Here is a 17,957-nt window from a genome sequence, read left to right as displayed (position 1 = left end):
GAGAGCCCATCTAAATGGCCAACCCGGGGTGCCTGGGTGGCTCAGTCGGTTAAGCATCCGACTTCAGCTCAGGTCATGATCTCGTGGTCCGTGAGTTCGAGCCCCGCGTCGGGCTCTGTGCAGACAGCTCAGAGCCTGGAGCCTGTTTCAGATTCTGTGTCTCCCTCTCTCTCTGACCCTCCCCCGTTCATGCTCTGTCTCTGTCTCAAAAATAAATAAACATTAAAAAAAAAAAATTTAAATGGCCGACCCGCCTCCTCCGTGGTCTTTTTCTCTTTAATTTCACAACTTTTGCATAAACTACTGGAAACAGCAGACAGCAGAGCAACAGTTATGGGATAGGCTGCAAACTCAAGGGATAGTCTCTGGAGCAATCTCTTTGTGGAGGGAGGAACACCTTTATAGAGTTCATTGGCTCCTCAGTCAGGACTGCACCTACTTGTTCTGGACTGAAGATGTTACCCCTTTATTGCTCTTGATTAATTCTTCTTTCTCTGTGAGTTTTTCCAGAAGGTTCCTTTTCTCTAGGAGCAGTATATCATTTTGAGCAATGATCTTGTCCTGGAATGCCTTCTCCTAGAGATAATAAAGCCCCTTGTTACCACAGCAGGAGAAAGAATTACAAAGTTGACAGCAAATTTCCCCTGTTGACTTTTCCTCTTCCGCCCCCTGGTCTGTTTTTCACCTGTTTGCTGACATTGTCAGCTAGGGAGTTCTTCTGTTTATTTTGGTTATTTTTTTTTTGTCATGTATTTTTTTTTTGAGTAATTAATCATTCTTCTGGGTTAACATTTAAAAATATCTGAGACCTCAACTTCAATAAGTTCCCAAGCTTCTCATATTTATTCTAATACCATAGGTATCAAATCACTAACAAATACAACTGAATTCCCTGAAGCTCCAGTTTGACATTTTTTCATATAATACATCTCCATCTGCATTGTGGTGATAGTCTTCTTAAGGCAAAGGCAAGAAGATGGACATTTAGTCCCCTCACTTGGCAACCAGTGTCAGGATCTCAGTTGGCTTGGCAAATCAAGCAGGTAAGCTGGCTACTGAGAATATCCGTATAGTGATCATGCAGAAGAGACTTCCATCTTAACACCATGTTTCATTTTCTACCAACAATTTTCCCTGAAAGCAACAGCTAGTGAAGCTACAGCTAAAGGGAGAAAGGAGGGTGTCTTGTGAAAACAATACTAAACTTCTTATACTGAGTCAGTAGATATTAATAAATGTCACTGTTGGGGAGGACTCTAGAAGCTCAAAAGTGTAGAATTGCCCTCCTCATGTCACTAATGACTGTCAGTGTTAAGTGCCCTCACCCTTCTGTGTTTGTTCCCACGTGCTGATGGCGGGAGTGAGTTGGGGTAGGAGAAGAATATTGAGCTGCTGGCAGGTGTGAATCATGGAGTGAAGAGGGGCAACTTTCTTACTTTTAAGAAAGACACTAATATAGATCATTCAGAAAAGACTCCATCTATTATTTAAGAATTATAGGAAAGGATATTACATTATGTTCTGAAACAAACCACTCCAGGTTTTAAAGTCCTGCATCCAGGACCCTTCAGTGTCTAACAGTAATCTTGCCTACTCTTATTTAAATACATTTTTGGTAAGGATTGAGAAGAAGCCATCCCACAGATAATACTCCACAGTTACAACTGGATTAGAAAGGAAACTGGAGGGAGAAGGCTACTGACACCCTGCCCTTTGGAAATACCCTATTTTTGTTGTTGTTGTTGTTGTTGTTGTTGTTGTAGCCAGAAAATCAGGACACATTCTCTAATAAAAGGATAAAATATTTGGAGAACTCTGGTTTGGACGTTTACAATAGTCAGGAGACTCAGTTGGCTCACCCTATAAAGAGAAGGCTGAAGGAACAAAGCCCAAAAAAGTGGCACTACTTTCTGGACATTTGGTGCTTGGAAAGGGAGCCCAGCTTTTTTATGCTCATGGCTCTGATCCACAGACGCTAAACTAAGTAAAGTCAGGACCTCCAGGTTTGTACCACTGTGGCATTAGAAGATCTCACATCAGTCTTCTCTAGGCTAAGTATTTCCTACTCCATTAACAATTTCTCTTGTGAACTGTGCATCTACCAGTTAACATGTTTCTAGGAGAGCTTACACACAAAAGAGAAGAAAGTAACATCTATGGAAAGTTGTATGTGTCAGGTACGGGCATTTCATATTTTAACTGCACAAAAAGCCTTGTGAGATGGGTACTAGCAATGCCATTTTACAGATGAGGAAAGGATACCCAGAGGCTTGTGCAAGGTCACAGAACTATTAAGTGGCAGGGCTAGATTTTGCATCCAAGTCTGTTTAAGGCCAGAGTCCACAGCCCCCCTTCAAGGGCAGTAAGAAAAGGGTCAACTGCTCTTCCTTAGCCTCTGCTTACTTGCCTCCTCCAGTGTACTTCCTGGAGACCTGCCACTCTCTGGGTAGATATGTCAGGTTTCCAGGACTGCTGTAGCAAAGAACCACAAACTGGATGGCTTAAAACAAGAGGAACTGATTTTCTCACATTCCTGGAGGCCACACGTCTAAAATTGGGGTGTTGGGTGAGTTAGTTCCTTCTGGGGGCTCCACGCCTCTCTCTCAGTTTCTGGTGCTGGCAAGCCCTCCCTGGTGCTCCCTGATGGAGCTGCATCCATCATCCATCTTCCCCTGCACGTGTCTATGTGTGTCTGCTCTTCTCATTGGGCCATCAGACATACTGGATTTCGGGCCTTGATTTAGGGCCAACTCGAATCCACTATGACCTCATCTTAACAAATCCCACCTGCAAAGACCTTATTTCCAAATCAGATCCCACTCTGAGGTTCTGGATAGACACGACTTTGTGGAGGACGTTATTTAACCCGGTACAGTCAGGGAGAAAGAGAAGATGCCTGCTGAAAGGAGGGGGGTTGTTTCTGTCACGTAAGACTAGAAGTGGAAGGCAGGCAGTACAAGAAAGTGATAATGCAGAATATTTCCGGTGGGCCCATGAGCCAGGATTGCTCCTTTCTTCTGCATACCTTTCCTAGTTGTGAATCTAACCTAGATCTGAGTCTTTGAAAGTTTGGCGATGTAGTGCCCAGATAAAAGGATACTGCAAAATCCAGCTTATTTTTCTCCCTCACTATAGTGTAGAGTATCAGGAGGATTTTTTTAATTAAGAATCCAACATTGGTGACCCATCTGTTATAATCCAAAAATGTCTCATGTGTGTAGTCTAGAATTCTTCACCATCCCATAACAGCCCGTGGAATGACTGAAATTGCATGAATTCTTCTGGAATCCTTGGCACGTGCATAGCTATGAGTATTTTAGGAGTGAGGACAGAGTTTTCAAAATTCTGAAATGGGCTAGGGAATCTCAAGAAGGGAAAGCATGACTGGCCTCGTCAGCCGCTCTCCATTTTGAATTTGTGTCGTTTGATGATCTCAAGACCATTCTGCAGTCAATACCGTGCCATCTGCCTCATTGTCTTCTCGCTTACCAGTAAGTCACAGGGGCAACGGGACAGAGATGAAGAAACCATGGATATTTAGAAAAAGGCTTGGAGACACCCCACAAGGATTGCTAAAGGAATAGGGGCCACATATTTTCACTGCCATTTAAGACCGACAGGAGTTTGAGGCATGATGAGGGCAACGTGGAGTAGGAATGAGTTACTGAGTGTGGTTCGGAAGGGTATGTCAGAGAAGACCAGACACTGCTCCTGAGTTGGAAGTGCGGGCTATTTTCAGCGTCTGATTCGGTTCAGCATCCCCACGAGTCTTACATCCTTTCTGGCAGGTCTTAAAGGATGACTCACATCAAAAGAAGGTGCAAAGAAGTGAAAACCTGGGCTGCAAAGGGGCCACCGGGTGGATTGCAGCCCAAGCGCGCTCTCCCGAATGGGTTGAGCAGCGACAACTTGGGGAGCTCTTCGCTTCTGCCCACCTTTTCCACTTGGTGCTGCAGGATTCTGACTTCATTTTCCAAATGCTCAATTCTCTTTTCTCGCAGCTCTACTTCCTGAAGTAAAAGGTTCTTGACTCGGCCAAGCTTGACTTTGTGGTGGTGATGTTTCTCATTGAAGTCTCTGTAAAAGTAAATTTCTATTTATTTATTTATTTGTTTGCTTATTTATTAGTTTATTCTTATTTTATTTTAGTTTATTTTTTGAGTTTGTTTCTTTATTTTGAGAGAGAGAGAGAGAGAGAGAGAGAGAGAGAGTGTGTGTGTGTGTGTGTGTGTGTGTGTGTGTGTGTGTGAACAGGGGAGGGGCAGAGAGACAGAAGATCCCAAGCTCCACTAACAGCACGGAGCCCAATACGGGGCTCAGTCCCACAAACCATGAGATCATGATCTGAGCTGAAATCAAGAGTTGGACGCTCGGGGCGCTTGGGTGGCACAGTCGGTTAAGCGTCTGACTTCAGCTCAGGTCACGATCTTGCGGTCCGTGAGTTCGAGCCCCGCGCCAGGCTCTGGGCTGATGGCTCAGAGCCTGGAGCCTGCTTCCGATTCTGTGTCTCCTTCTCTCTCTGCCCCTCCCCCCTTCATGCTCTGTGTCTCTCTGTCTCAAAAATAAATCAACATTAAAAAAAAAAAAGAGTTGGACGCTCAACTGACTGAGCCAGCCAGGTGCCCCCAAAGTAAATTTAAATAGAGGCCCAGCTGAGCACTGTGGAAGTTTATGTTGCCTCCTCGTGTGCGTGCGCCTCTCTCGGGTGTCCTCTTTTTGCTCTGTCGAGGCCTGCCACCAGATGTGGATATTCGTCCTGCCTCACTCCTGCAGGACTTCTTGCCCCCAAGTAGGGGAATGGACCAAGGATAACCTCTTAAATAACACCAGCTTTAGTCATCCCCAACTCAGGAAACACTCCTTGACTTCTGACCCCTGACATCTAATTCTGAATCCTGCTCCATGGAGTCAGCTGTTAATTTAAGTTTCTAGTTCTTGGCTATACCTGTGGACAGTGATATAACCCACTTCAGTCTCTGATAACTGAGTCTGCTCTCGATCCTTGCCCCAAGTCTGAACTTCTGCAGGCCAGTTCTCTGTAGGTTTCTGCTCAAGACTCTAACTCTGATTCTGACATAAGTTGAACCTAATGCCAATAAGCACATGAAAAGACGTTCAACGTCATTAGGCATTAAGGAAACGCAAGTCAAAGCTACAACGAGATACTACTTCACACCCACTAGGATGGCTAAAATGAAAAAGAAAGATAATAGCAGGTGCTAGCAAAGATGTAGAGATATTGGAACTCTCAAACACTGCTGGTAGGAATGGCAGCCTCTTTGGAGAAAGCCTGGCTCAAATGGTTAAACATAGAGCCATATGACCCAGCAATTCCACTCCTAGGTATTTCTCCAAGAGAAGTGAAAACATATGTCCACACAAAAACTTGTATATGAATATTCATACTAGCACCATTCACAATAGCCAAAAGGTAGAAACAACCCAAAGACCATCACCTGAAGAATGGATAAATAAAATATGGGATATCTGTACAATGGAACACGAATCTGCCTCAAAAAGTAATGAGGTACTGATCCATGTGACACTATGGATGAACCGTGAAAGCATTATGCTGAGTGAAAAGAGTCAGTCACAAACGACCACATATTATATTATTCCATTTATATGTAACGTCCAGAACAGGCAAATAGAGGATTCCTTGTCGCCCAGGGCTAGGGGTGGGGAGGGAAACTGAGGATGGCGGACAACAGCTAAAAGGCTTCTTTTGGGGGGTGTGAAATGTTTCAAAATTGATTGTGGTGATGGATGTACAACTAAAAGCCATTCAATTGTACACTTTAAGTGGGTGAACTATACAGTGTATTAATTATATCAATAAACCTGTTGGGTTTTTTTTAAAGAACAAAAATCTAAATGATCATTTCAAGCTACTATAACACCTAATCCGAGCAAACAAGAAAACAGATTAATACCTCAATGCCACCACTAGGCAAACCTCTTTGAGAATGGCTGTGCTTTCCAAGTAAGAACATTGTTATTCAGAAAGTGCTTCTTCTAATGAAAAATTGAGGAGAAGTTTTACTTTGAACCTATTAGGTCTGATAACACAAAATCACTCCACACCAGGGTTTCTTGACCTTTGCCCCATTGGCATCTTGTGCCAGATAAGTCTTTGTTGTGGAGGGCTATCCTGTGCTTTGTAGAATCCTTGGCCTCTACCCACTTGATGCCAGTCTTACCAATGTCTCCAGACATTGCAAAATGTTCCCTTGCCCTGGGAGGCAAACCACTGCTCACTGAGAAGCACTGCTGTAGCTAACGTTCCTAAACCAGGTTTTCTCAGCCTACAGCAGTGTTCCCCAAGCTGCGTTGTGACCAGCAACATCCGCATCGCCTGGGAACTTGTTCGAAGGTGCAAAGCCTCGGGCTCTCTCCCGGAACCACAGAATAGTAAACTCTGGGAGTGGATCTGTGTTTTAGCAACGCTTCTGGGGATTCTGATGCAACCTAAAGCTTGAGAGAAAGCACTGGGCATATTTGGGAGGGATCCCTCACCACTTCCACTTCATCATAAACAGACTACTTGTGGCAGGCTAAGTGTACCTAGAGCCTTTCTTCGCTCCTGCTGGCAAAACCCAGATTTCATTTAGGTGCCCACAGAGAGCTCTTGATCTCAAGAAAGGTGGGTGGGTCCCAGGTGTGTGTGTGTGTGTGTGTGTGTGTGTGTGTGTGTGTGTGTGGCTACAGGGATGGACCTATGACAAAGGTGTGCTTGCTGGGCACTTCCAGGAACTTCAGAAACCAGCCCTCTCTGTGCTGGCTGGCCTCCTGCTGAGCTTGCGCCACCTGCCCCTACAGTCACCACCTTGTAACCATGATGTGACAAGCCTAAAGACAAAGGTGCTGACCCACCAAGCATGGCAGAGCGAAAGGAAGGAAAGAGCCTGGGCCTTCACGACACTACTGAGCAGCTAAAGCTACCCCAACAATCACCTTCCTCCAGATTTCTTGTTATGTAAGAGAAAATTTTGGTCTAAATCGATGTCAAGTTTTTGGTTTCTTTTGTTTCACTTTATTTTTATTTGTGGTTAATTACATCCTGATAGCTTAAAAAACAAAAAAACAAAAAACCACAACTACTCCAAATAAGAAGAAACTATTCTAATGGTCTCTGCAGCCCCCTGATTTCCCTGAATGCCTAGACATTGAGGTAATGCCTTTTTAACTGAAACAAAGTGTTTAAGGAATGAGGAATCCACTCTGGGTACTGTAGACACTTGAGGGCACAGTCATTCAGGCCTACGGTGCTGAGCAGTTTGCACATGTCAACTGTCTGATCTTACCTCTGATACTTAAACTGGGGGAAGCCCTGACGGAAGGGAACTACCAGCTAACTAAAAACCTGTGCTCCAGGCTTTTCACACACCTCACTTGATTTTATTTATTTATTTATTCATTCATTCATTCATTCATTCATTCATTCATTCATTCATTTTCTCACTTGATTTTAAAGCAAAGCTGTGCAGCCAATCTCCTTCTCTATGAATCAGGATGTGAAGGCTGGGCAGTAGAGTTTACTCAGTGGAACTGAGGTATCCAAACCCTTCACATTCCTTGACTAGCTCTCTAAGGCCTTGGAATATCCTGCTCGATAATAACATCTTTGTATACCTGTGGCCTTGGACCACACCAATATTTTATGTTAACAATATGATCGGGGCACCTGGGTGGATCAGTCGGTTGAGCATCTGACTGCTGCTTAGGTCATGATCTCGTGGTTCATGAGTTTGAGCCCCGCATCGGGCTCTATGCTGTCAGCACGGATCCTGCTTAGGATCCTCTGTCCCCCTCTCTCTGTCTTTCCCCTGTTTGTGCTCTCTCAAGGATAAATAAACATTTCAAAAAAAAACAAACCCAATATGATTTATGGTAAGTGCATTTTTGTTCTCCTAGGGCCCTGGGCCATGCTGTGTCAGTTTGACCTTGGGGGTTTGGGAGTCTGGAGACTGAGTAGTTAACGGTAATCACTGGGGCACTCCATGCCGATGAGACTGACCCCCGATAAAAATCTCTGGATGTCAAGGCTCAGGTGAGTTTCCCTGGTTGGGAAACCTTCATACGTGTTGTCACACATCATTACTGGTAGGATTATGTACTGTCCGTTCTACTCCAGTGGGAGAGGACAACAGGCTTGCATCCTGTCTCTCCTGGACTCTATCCTATGTGCCTTTCTCCTCTGCTGATTTTAACCTGTATTCTTTCACTCTAATATACCATAACCATGAGTATAACAGCTTTTCTGAGTTCTGTGAGTCCGAATGAATCACAAACCTAAGGGTGCTCTTGAGACTCCTGACCCAGAAGGAAGTTACTTGTACAAAGAAGAATCTGACCTTAGAGCCTGTGATCTCCCACTCTACCTTAACGCTATAATGCCAGCAAAGCCAAGCAAACCAGATGTCGCTGATTTCTCCAGTAAGAAATTTATTTTTTAATTTTTTAAAATGAAATTCAATTTCATTATTTTTTAAATTGAGGCATAATTGACACTATATTAGTTTTAGCTGTGTAACATGAGTTGATATTTGTGTATATTGCAAAACAATCACTACAGTCTAACATCTGTCACCATATATAGAAACTTTTCTTCTTGTGATGAGAGCTTTTAAGATTTACTCTCTTAGCAGCTTTCAAAGATGCAATACAATACTAACTCTGGTCACCATGCTATACATTACATCTCCACGATTTATTTGTTTTATAACAGAAAGTTTATATCTTCTGATCTACTAGAGAAAGCTTTCAGCATTTCACCATTGAATATTGTGTTAACTGTAGGCTTACATTTCAGGTCTTACATTCAAGTCTTTAATCCATTTTTTTCAGTAAAATTTTGTGTATGGTATGAGAGAGTGGTCCAGCTTCATTCTTTGGCCATCCAGTTTCCAAAATGCTGTTTATTGAAGAGACTGTCTCTTCCCCACTGTATATTCTTTGCTTCCTTGTCATAAATTGACCAAATATGTGTGGGTTTGATATTTTGTTTTATACAAGTACTAGGAACGAGCTGGAGGGGAGGAGCAAAACAGACTTATCTAGATGCTAATTCTAATCAAACTGTGATGGAAGAGCTACTCCAAGAGAGTCGTACAGCCTTGTAAATTATGTCCTTTTTTTTTTTTTTTTTTTAGTTCATTATTTTTGAAAAAGAGAGCGGGTGCAGGGGAGGGGCAGAGAGAGAGTGGGGGAGGGATCCACACTGTCAATGTCGAGCTTAAAGCTCAAGCCCCAGGTCGGGCTCTGTGTTGTTAGCGGAGTTGGGGATTCTCTCCCTCTCTCTCTGATCCTCCCCTACTCTCTCTTTTTTTTCTCTCTCTCTCTCTCAAAATAAATAAATAAACATTTAAAAAAAGAAATTTTTTTATTAAAAATTGTTTTTAATGTTTTATTAATTTTCGAAAGAGAGAGAGGGAAAGAGTACCAGCAGGGGTAGGACAGAGGGAGAGGGAGATATAGAATCCGAAGCAGGCTCCAAGCTCCAAGCTGCCAGCACAGAGCCTGATGCGGGGCCTGAACTCATAAACTGTGAGACTATGACCTGAGCCGAAGTCAGACCCCCACTGGAGCCACTCAGGCGCCCCAGAAATTAATTTATTTTTTAAAGTAAGATGATAAGCTATAGAAAATTTGGGAAGAAAACCCAACTCCCAATATGATTAGTATTAAAATAGTGGTTGTATTTCCTTCTAGTCTTTTTATAAGCATCTTTTCCTTAAATCTTACCTATATTAAAATTTTTATCTTATGCCCTTTTCATTTATTATATTGTAAGCATTTCCTCATGCTGCTGTCTCACCTTCAGGGCCCCCATCTTTTACAGTGGAATGAAGTTCCATTAAGTGAGTGGATTAGGGTTGACCTAACTAGCTCCTACTGCCTGATACTCAGGCTTCTTCCTGTAGTGTTATGCATGGTTTGAAGAGTATGTTGACGCAGTACAGCTGGTGAGAGGCTGGAGCCTTCCCTCGCCATTGCTGACTGGCTGTTTGGCACACTTTCTGCTTTGGTCAGAAGCTCTGTTGGCCAACTTGCCTGAAGAGCACATGCATTTTCTAAGTTTATTTTTGGTTTTATTAACTACTAGATCTATGAGGCAGCACAATACTCATGTTTTAAAATTTAGGACAACTTTTTGTTTATGTTCGAGTAGAACCAGATGGACTTTTCCATTATTTTTCTTTCAAAAAGGCAAGGAATTTGTTCCTCTGGAAGAGTGGTTGGGAAAACATGGAAAAATTAGGCATGGTCCATAAAGGCCAGGACTGGGAATGAAAACAAAAATGAACTTTGAGTTTTGACAGTTCCTTCCATTTTCTTTCCTAAATCTGTGTTTTTTTTAACACCGGATGGCACATCAGAATCACATGAGGAAGCTTTTATAAAAACAGTGATCCCTAAGCCCTATCCCCACTGCTTCTGATCTAACTAAATCTATGCTGGTGCCCAGGCACATGCAGCTAGGGTCAGGATCCACTGTCCCAAAGGCAAGGGGAAAATAACATGGAAGAATAACCAGCCTCACAGCCAGCAAAAAATTTTAAGATAAAATGACAAATATTTATGACTATACGTGAGCATCAAAAATCATAGAATATGTTGAGCAAAAGAAGTTGGACACAAAAGATTACATCCATCATTTTGGTGTCCTTACATGGGAGCTTTGAGTCTTTTCATCTGGACTCTGAGCCTTGGTACAAACTTGATGAGTACCTTTTCTTTTCTTCCTTTACTCTCATTTCAGGGGCTTTTCAAGGAATGTGGTCGAATTGGAACACTTTCATGTCGATTGCTTAGGTTGCAATCCTCTAGCTGTGGCTACTCTATGGGGAGGAAAAAGCCTGCCTTTTGGCTGAAAGTTAGTTCCCTGGCGGGAATGGTAATAAGATCCAGAAGCTTGATGCCCTCTCTTTATTCCTGTCCTTATACAAAGTTGCCTGTCTTGGGCACGGGACAGCCACCTAAGGCACCAGGACGGCCACCGATCCTAAGACTCCAGTGTGAGGTTTCCTCCTCATTGGTCTAATGTAATTCCCCTCCAAATCTCTGGACTAGCCGCCTCTGGCCAGGAGACCCCCACTAGGAGCCAGCCGAAACCAGCACTCAATTGAATTAAAACCCAACTGGGGACCATTTCCCAGGGAAGCTGGCTGTAAAGCCTATATGTGTTGGAATGTCGCTTAGATCATGATAGATTTCTATCTTTACTGTTTTCTGTCAACGTCTTCTACTAACTGCTACTTACATTACAAAATTGGCTAATTCCCCCTTGTAAAACTTTTCCAGTATTTTCCTTGGGTTAAAAATGGCAGTTTCTTCTCAGCCTTTTCGACAAGGCAAACTCAGTCCACACGTCAGCACCCATCTGTAGTCTAGGATGCAATGGGGAAGCCGGGGGAGGGAGGGAGGGACCCTAGCATCCTTCCTTCAGGGGCCCTTAGTTGGCTGGTCAGTCAGTGATCATAGCAACTTTGTTCGAGGGATGCCTCAGGTCACTTTAACACCAGGAATCTCTGACACATCCTGCGTGTGGGACGCCAACTGGGAGTCGGGAGTGGGGGGGGGGGTGGTGAGGTGGTGGATCTCCGTAGTAATGGACCTTCTCTACTTCTCTCTCTAGGAAGGAGGAACATGGGAGCTCCTCTTCAGTTCTCAGGGATCCTCCCTTGAGATGCCTTTTCAATCCAGTGGAGACAATTTGCATTGCAAAATTTAGGAAAGGACTGATCTCCCATAACACTGCATGGCCTTACTAGGATCTAGCCGTTAGATCTCTTCTGCAGGAAATCTGGCAAATGGATAGAGGTACCCTAGGTCCAGGCATTCACAGCTCTAAATCAGGACCCAGACAAAAAGTCCTCTTACAGAATGTATTTGCCTAAATGTGTTTGGTTAGTAAACTCCCTCCTGACATACTGGATGCCTAAACAGGCCTCCTCCTGATAGAACTAAGCTGCTGGAGGAAACCCAGGCCATCCCTAATGAAGGGGACACTTGACTCTCTCTCTGTTCTGCTAATAGATGTGAGGGCCTCTCCTTCATTCATTTCCTGGGTTAATGGCTATAATTGGAACTAACTGTGGTTAGTCTACCTAGGGACGGGGACTTTAAGGAATATTCCCAAGCAGCTGCCGAAACTCCATTTGTTTCAGGGAAACAAATGTCTGTCTTCTCCTACCTGACATGGACTCCATATTTCCACTTTGGAAACAAAACAAAACAAAAAACCTGGTGCCTGCTCATCTGTCCAAGTGGACAGGCTTTAGGACCAAGTAGACCTCTCTCTCTCTCTCTCTCTCTCTCTCTCTGCCCTCTGGAATTTTATCTGCCTTCAGGCCTCTGGGTAGAACCTCACCTCTTCAGCCTTCCCCTCCCCCTCCTCCTATTTCCGCACCACCTTGGGTGCAGCCTGCACAACTGGTTCCTATACCATCATTGGTGCCTCAGGCACCATTGGCTCCTCCTCCCACCCTCTAAGTCAAGGAGTAAAGGACACCCCCTTGGACTCCCCACTTCATATTCCCCGCTGATGTTCCAGGTAAAAACTAAAGACGGGGAACAAATTGATTGACTTTTAAGTGGATGCAGGGGTAACATTTTTGGTAGTTAAACTAATTTAAGTTTGCTGGTTTGAGATAAACCTGTTTATCAGCATTAAATATAAAACTTTTTTTTTTTATTCTATCTGGGTTTGCTGAAGGTCAAATAAGCTCAGGTTACCTCTGCAATTTGTTAGCAAAAAGATGACTTAAAATAATGGTTAATTTTGTCTGTCTTGAAGTTTTCAGCAGTAATTGTTAAGACAGCTTTCAAGTCTTTGGTAACCTGAAACATTAAAGTTTCGATTGTATAATGAACGGGATAGAATTCATTGGACATCTAGGTCTTTTCCAAATAGAATGGAATGCTAAAACATTAATTAATTAGGTTTGCGCTTTGACTTCTTATTGCAGAGAAACTAAGGCTATTTGGGTCTGTCGGCAAACATGCTTGTGCTTAAGTGGTTCATAAATTTGCCATCTAAAGAATTCTGGTAACAGTTCACAATCGGTTACTACTAAGTTTTCACTGGAAACGAAGGTTTCTAAGAGTTAAAATTCTGCTGAATGTAGTTAAGACTAATGGAAATAAGGGAAACAACTCAGTATGTAAAAATGTAGGAAATGTGTAAGAAGAATATAAGGAATGAAAATACATTTTTGTGGAAGGTAAAAGAAAGTAATTTTGTCCTAGATGAGAATGGTTGTTTGGAGAGAAATGGTTTGGAACAAAATCTGATGGCAAAGGAAAGTTGTAGAAGGTTCGTGAAGGAAAATCTCTGGAAAGGAATTTCATGTGTGGTTAGGATGCACAAAGGTTGCAATGAATGGATTTTAAAAGTACACTGGTATAAGGTTAAAATTCTGCTTTTCTCTCTGCTCAAAACACAAAAGTTTTCTTGGATTGTTGATCTGCTCTTGATAAAAAAATAATATGCAAAATTTTTCTCTCTGGTCTGCCGGAGAAAACCAAAGCTTTGGGTTTCCTCTTTATCAAGTCTTTGATTACTTCAAGTTAAAACTTCTCAATGTGAAAGGAGCTAAGTTCTGCTAACAACTATATAACCCTATATATTTGCCTTTGGAATCTCTCAGTGCCACCTTGGTTAAATGAATAAATAAAATTTGTAATGAGCAGTAATCCTGTTTAGGTTGTGCTCTGTAACTTTCTAAGGTTTTAACAAACTTCCCAAGATTTAAATTGTAAATGGAGTCTTTTTGACCAGTTAGGCCTTTTTTTGGTATGTGAAGTTACCTGGAAAACACTCTCATTCATGGTAAACCTTAGGTTGTGTTGCATGGGTAAGTGCATGGGTAAATGCATGGGTAAATGCTCCAATATAAATGCAAATCCTGATGTTTTAATATGTTTTGGTAATAAGGTCGGCACTTGGCTATGCCGATTATTGAAGTGTTATGTGTCACAAAAATAACCGAATTTCCTTGTCAATTGCATCTTTTTTTTAATTAAAAAAAATTTTTTTTAACGTTTATTTATTTTTTTTGAGACAGAGAGAGACAGAGCATGAACGGGGAAGGGTCAGAGAGAGAGGGAGACACAGAATCCGAAACAGGCTCCGGGCTCGAACTCAGAGACGGCGAGATCATGACCCGAGCTGAAGTCGGACGTTCAACCAACTGAGCCACCCAGGCGCCCGTGTCAATTGCATCTTAATGAACTCTCATATTAGATTGTTACCAATGTCCGTTTCTGAGATTTTGTCATTTATAGTTATTTGTTCTGGAAGCATATAAGAAAACATGTTTCATCTTCAAGGAGACTTATACAAAGAACTTTTAGGACACATACAGGCATTTGACATCTTTTAGATTAATATTAAGATGGGTAAGAATTTTCAGAACTAAAAAGTTGCATTGAAACAGAAGAAGAATTAGTAACATGGGACTAAATGAACTGAAAAAGATGGTTATCGTTTTGCAGCTCTTGTTTTGAAGTATTGCCAGTTCTCTAACATTTGCTCTTCCAGATTAAGGAAACTTTCTCAAGATATCTGTGCTATACAGAAATGTCATAAAGTATTTATTTGTGTACAAAGTATTTAACTTTTCTCTCTACCTAAACCCTCTCAAATTCAAAAGCTCTCAGTGAGCATTCTTTCTTCCGTGGCCATCATACTTGTTTGCATAAGTGTGGTAGAGCCCCTCCCTAAGGAATGTGGTGAAAACCTCAAGACAAGGGAAGGCAACCTGGCTATGTGCACGTGCGCAACATTCCTCACGACTCTGTAACATAGACCGCCCATTCAGACTGTAGGTTACCATATGTGGGAGACAAAGGAGCAAAAAGTGTACAAAAGGCAACCTTCTCCTGCCCCCCACAGTGCTCAGGGCTCAGCCTTTTGGGTCTTAGCCCGCTGAGCCTGTGCTGGCACAAATAAAACTACTTCCTGTAAAGAAAAGCCTTGGTGTCCCGTCTCCATGTGTATGTCTCACTGCTACATAAGTTCAATAGGAATCTGTTCTCCTTGGAACAGGACACCATTGGAAATATTGGTAATTTTACCAAGGCTTTAGCTGGAATGTCATATTTGAGAGACATGCATAGACTCAGTTATGACCATACAGTTAAAAGGAACTAAGGTTGACTTTATGACACATGGAGCCAGAAAGCTCCTTGGCTAAGTTCCCAGCAGCCTAACCAGGTGAGTAAAGAATGTCACTTCCTGGCAGGTGCAGGAACCTCGGGATATCTTCGGCACCTTGTGAAGAGGAATTCGCCCAAATCTACAGGTGTTGCAGGCATGTCTGACAGCAAGTACTTGGCTTGGCTTCTGGCCTGGAGAGGCTACTAAAAAGTTCAATCTGGAGATTCCTTCTAAAAAGTTCCAGCAAAGTAAAATTTAAAAGATATATATGATCAATAACTGTTCTTGCTGAACTTCTGTAAATAAGTAGGCCAAGTTTGTTAAAACTGGACTTGTTCTACAAACAAATTGGTTTCCATTTGGCTGTCTTTGGAAATGAGGGTTTTTAGAGGTTTCAATAACAGGTTTCAATAACACACCTTTATGAATGTTAAATTCTAGTTCTGATCGTCTTAAATGTTGTTTGCCTAAACTAAACAACTTGAGGTAAACTTCAGAACAATTGTTATAATACCACAGGTATGGACAATCTTCTTGCTTGTTATTCTGTGGTGATAATAACAAAACCCCAGGGGCATATGATTATCCAAACAACTGGAAAATGGGATGGATTCCCCAAAGATTGTATGAAAAGACTTTTCTCCCTGTAGACCTATCAATAGATAAAGACTATAGTCCTTTATTAAATTATTCACTTTATTAAGTTATCCACTTGAATTATCCAGGTTAATTCATAAATCTCTTAAGTGGATATGCAAACCATAGTCTCCCTAAACCTGATCTGACATTTACTAGAAACCCACCCCATCCATATAAACCCAGGAGACCTGGTAAATTGAAAGTCCAATACAGTAGGGAATTTAACTTTAAAATAAAAGGTCCGGGGCGCCTGGGTGGCGCAGTCGGTTAAGCGTCCGACTTCAGCCAGGTCACGATCTCGCGGTCTGTGAGTTCGAGGCCCGCGTCGGGCTCTGGGCTGATGGCTCGGAGCCTGGAGCCTGTTTCCGATTCTGTGTCTCCCTCTCTCTCTGCCCCTCCCCCGTTCATGCTCTGTCTCTCTCTGTCCCAAAAATAAATAAACGTTGAAAAAAAAAATTTTTTAAATAAAAGGTCCCCTACGGGGTCGTATCATATACTCCCACTGAAGTAAAATTAGAGGGGCACTCTTTACGGGCTCCTATATCTAAAATAAAACCCGTACCTCCTTCAGAAAACCAATGAGCAAACTAATGTGCCTTCTTGTTCTTGTAAACCCGTGGAAGACCTCAAACTTTTGCTCAAACTTCTCTTAGGATGGCTGTACCTTTCTTTTTCATTCTCCTTTCTCCAATTTATACTGACAATTCCTTCTTAAAATGGGCCATTCAAAAGGATCACAAGAGACATCTGAATTACAAATCAGAAAAACCCATCTGATTCCTGCTGCCTGTTCCCACTCCCATTGGAGGATGCTTCAAACCTGACATCTAAAAATCTCACTGGTAGCACTGGTAAACACTGGGTTTGTAATTTGCTCTAACCATTAACCTGTATTTTTCTTGTTTCTATAAAAGTACCTTTTACTGATTGATTAATTGCTTACTAAACAAAACAGAGTCTATATGATGGTTAAACACCACCTGTTACACAGTTAAAGCCTTCAATGACTCTCAATAACATTATGCATAGAGCAGTTCTACCAAATAGAATAGTATTAGATGTCTTAACTGCTGCACAAGGTGAAACTTGTACTCTCATAAAAACAAAATGCTGTGTATACATTCCAGATGACCACAAAAATATTTCCGGATTTCTAACTGACATGAATACTTGAATTGGTGCTGGAAACAATCCCTCTCTTTCCTTTAATGATTGGTTAAATTTCTGAACTGGAGGATTTTTGTCAACTACCAAAGGACTTTTATTTGGGCGAATCTTTCTAGTTATTCTAATCATGTTTTGCTGTTTTCTGCCATGTCTCTCTGCCTGGTGCTAAGACTCCATCACTGCAATAACTTCAAGCCAACAGATGATCCTTTCTACTCAGGAAGGTTCATACACATTGTCCACCTTGGATTCAGCTGCCTCTGTCTTTTGTAACTCCCCTATACCTTCCCCAACTGAACAATTTTGACCCATATAGGTAGGGACATTTCTACACCCCTACTCAGCAGGAAGAAGCTACAGAAGATGAGACCTTCCACTTTCAACAACCTTAAAGATTTAAGGGTCAAAATTTTTCAGTGGGGAGCATGGGGCAAGCTGGGGGTAAAGTACAGGCTAACAGCAACCCCCACCCCCGCAGGTAGGACATGTATGATAGTCCTTGGACACTCCCAGCTATCCCAAAACAGGAAAGGACAAGAAACAAATAGTCTCTACCAGTTTACAACAAAAAGGCAATCCCATCAATGGCCAAAAGTCCAGGAACTCCCTCCGGTCTTAATGATAATGGTTTGCTAAAGAGATAAACAACTTTAGCTTGACAATAGCTAGGCTTCCAGTAAGTCTTTAGCATGTGAAAGTCTCTTTGGAAACTTCCTCTTGACTTTATCTTTCCCAGACTCTATAAAAGGGTCACCTCCACACTTGCAGTAGAGAGCTCTTCCCACCCATGGGTCCTGTCCCTGTGCTTTAATAAAATCACCTTTTTTGCATCAAAAAAAAAAAAAAAAAAGAGGAAGAGAATATAAAATTTTATCCAAGCTATGACAGTAAAGTCATAAAACTATGTTTAAATGACAGAGACTAGGAGTAAACACAGAAAGCATTCTGGGTAAGCAATTTCTACACATATTAGATTCAGGATCAACTC

At 42.2% G+C, this 17,957-nt stretch overlaps 1 protein-coding gene across 15 annotated transcripts in view; it reads right to left on the bottom strand.

Moving 5' to 3' along the window:
• CCDC30 (coiled-coil domain containing 30) overlaps nucleotides 1-17,957 on the bottom strand; it is a 132,805-nt gene that overhangs the window by 9,611 nt on the left and 105,237 nt on the right. For 14 of the 15 annotated variants that reach the window (XM_045035645.1, XM_019836799.3, XM_045035639.1 and 11 more), the window contains 2 exons: nucleotides 3,936-4,077; nucleotides 440-576 (listed from right to left, as the gene is read on the bottom strand). In XM_045035645.1, the coding sequence (XP_044891580.1) occupies nucleotides 440-576; nucleotides 3,936-4,077 (279 nt within the window). Of the gene's footprint in view, nucleotides 1-439; nucleotides 577-3,935; nucleotides 4,078-14,274; nucleotides 14,299-17,957 lie in introns of those variants that run through there. The other variant, XM_045035643.1, reaches the window with a different exon arrangement.

Source organism: Felis catus, chromosome C1 (assembly GCF_018350175.1).
Source record: "Felis catus isolate Fca126 chromosome C1, F.catus_Fca126_mat1.0, whole genome shotgun sequence".
Taxonomy (NCBI): Eukaryota; Metazoa; Chordata; class Mammalia; order Carnivora; family Felidae; genus Felis; species Felis catus.
This window is presented reverse-complemented; position numbering and strand designations above follow the sequence as displayed.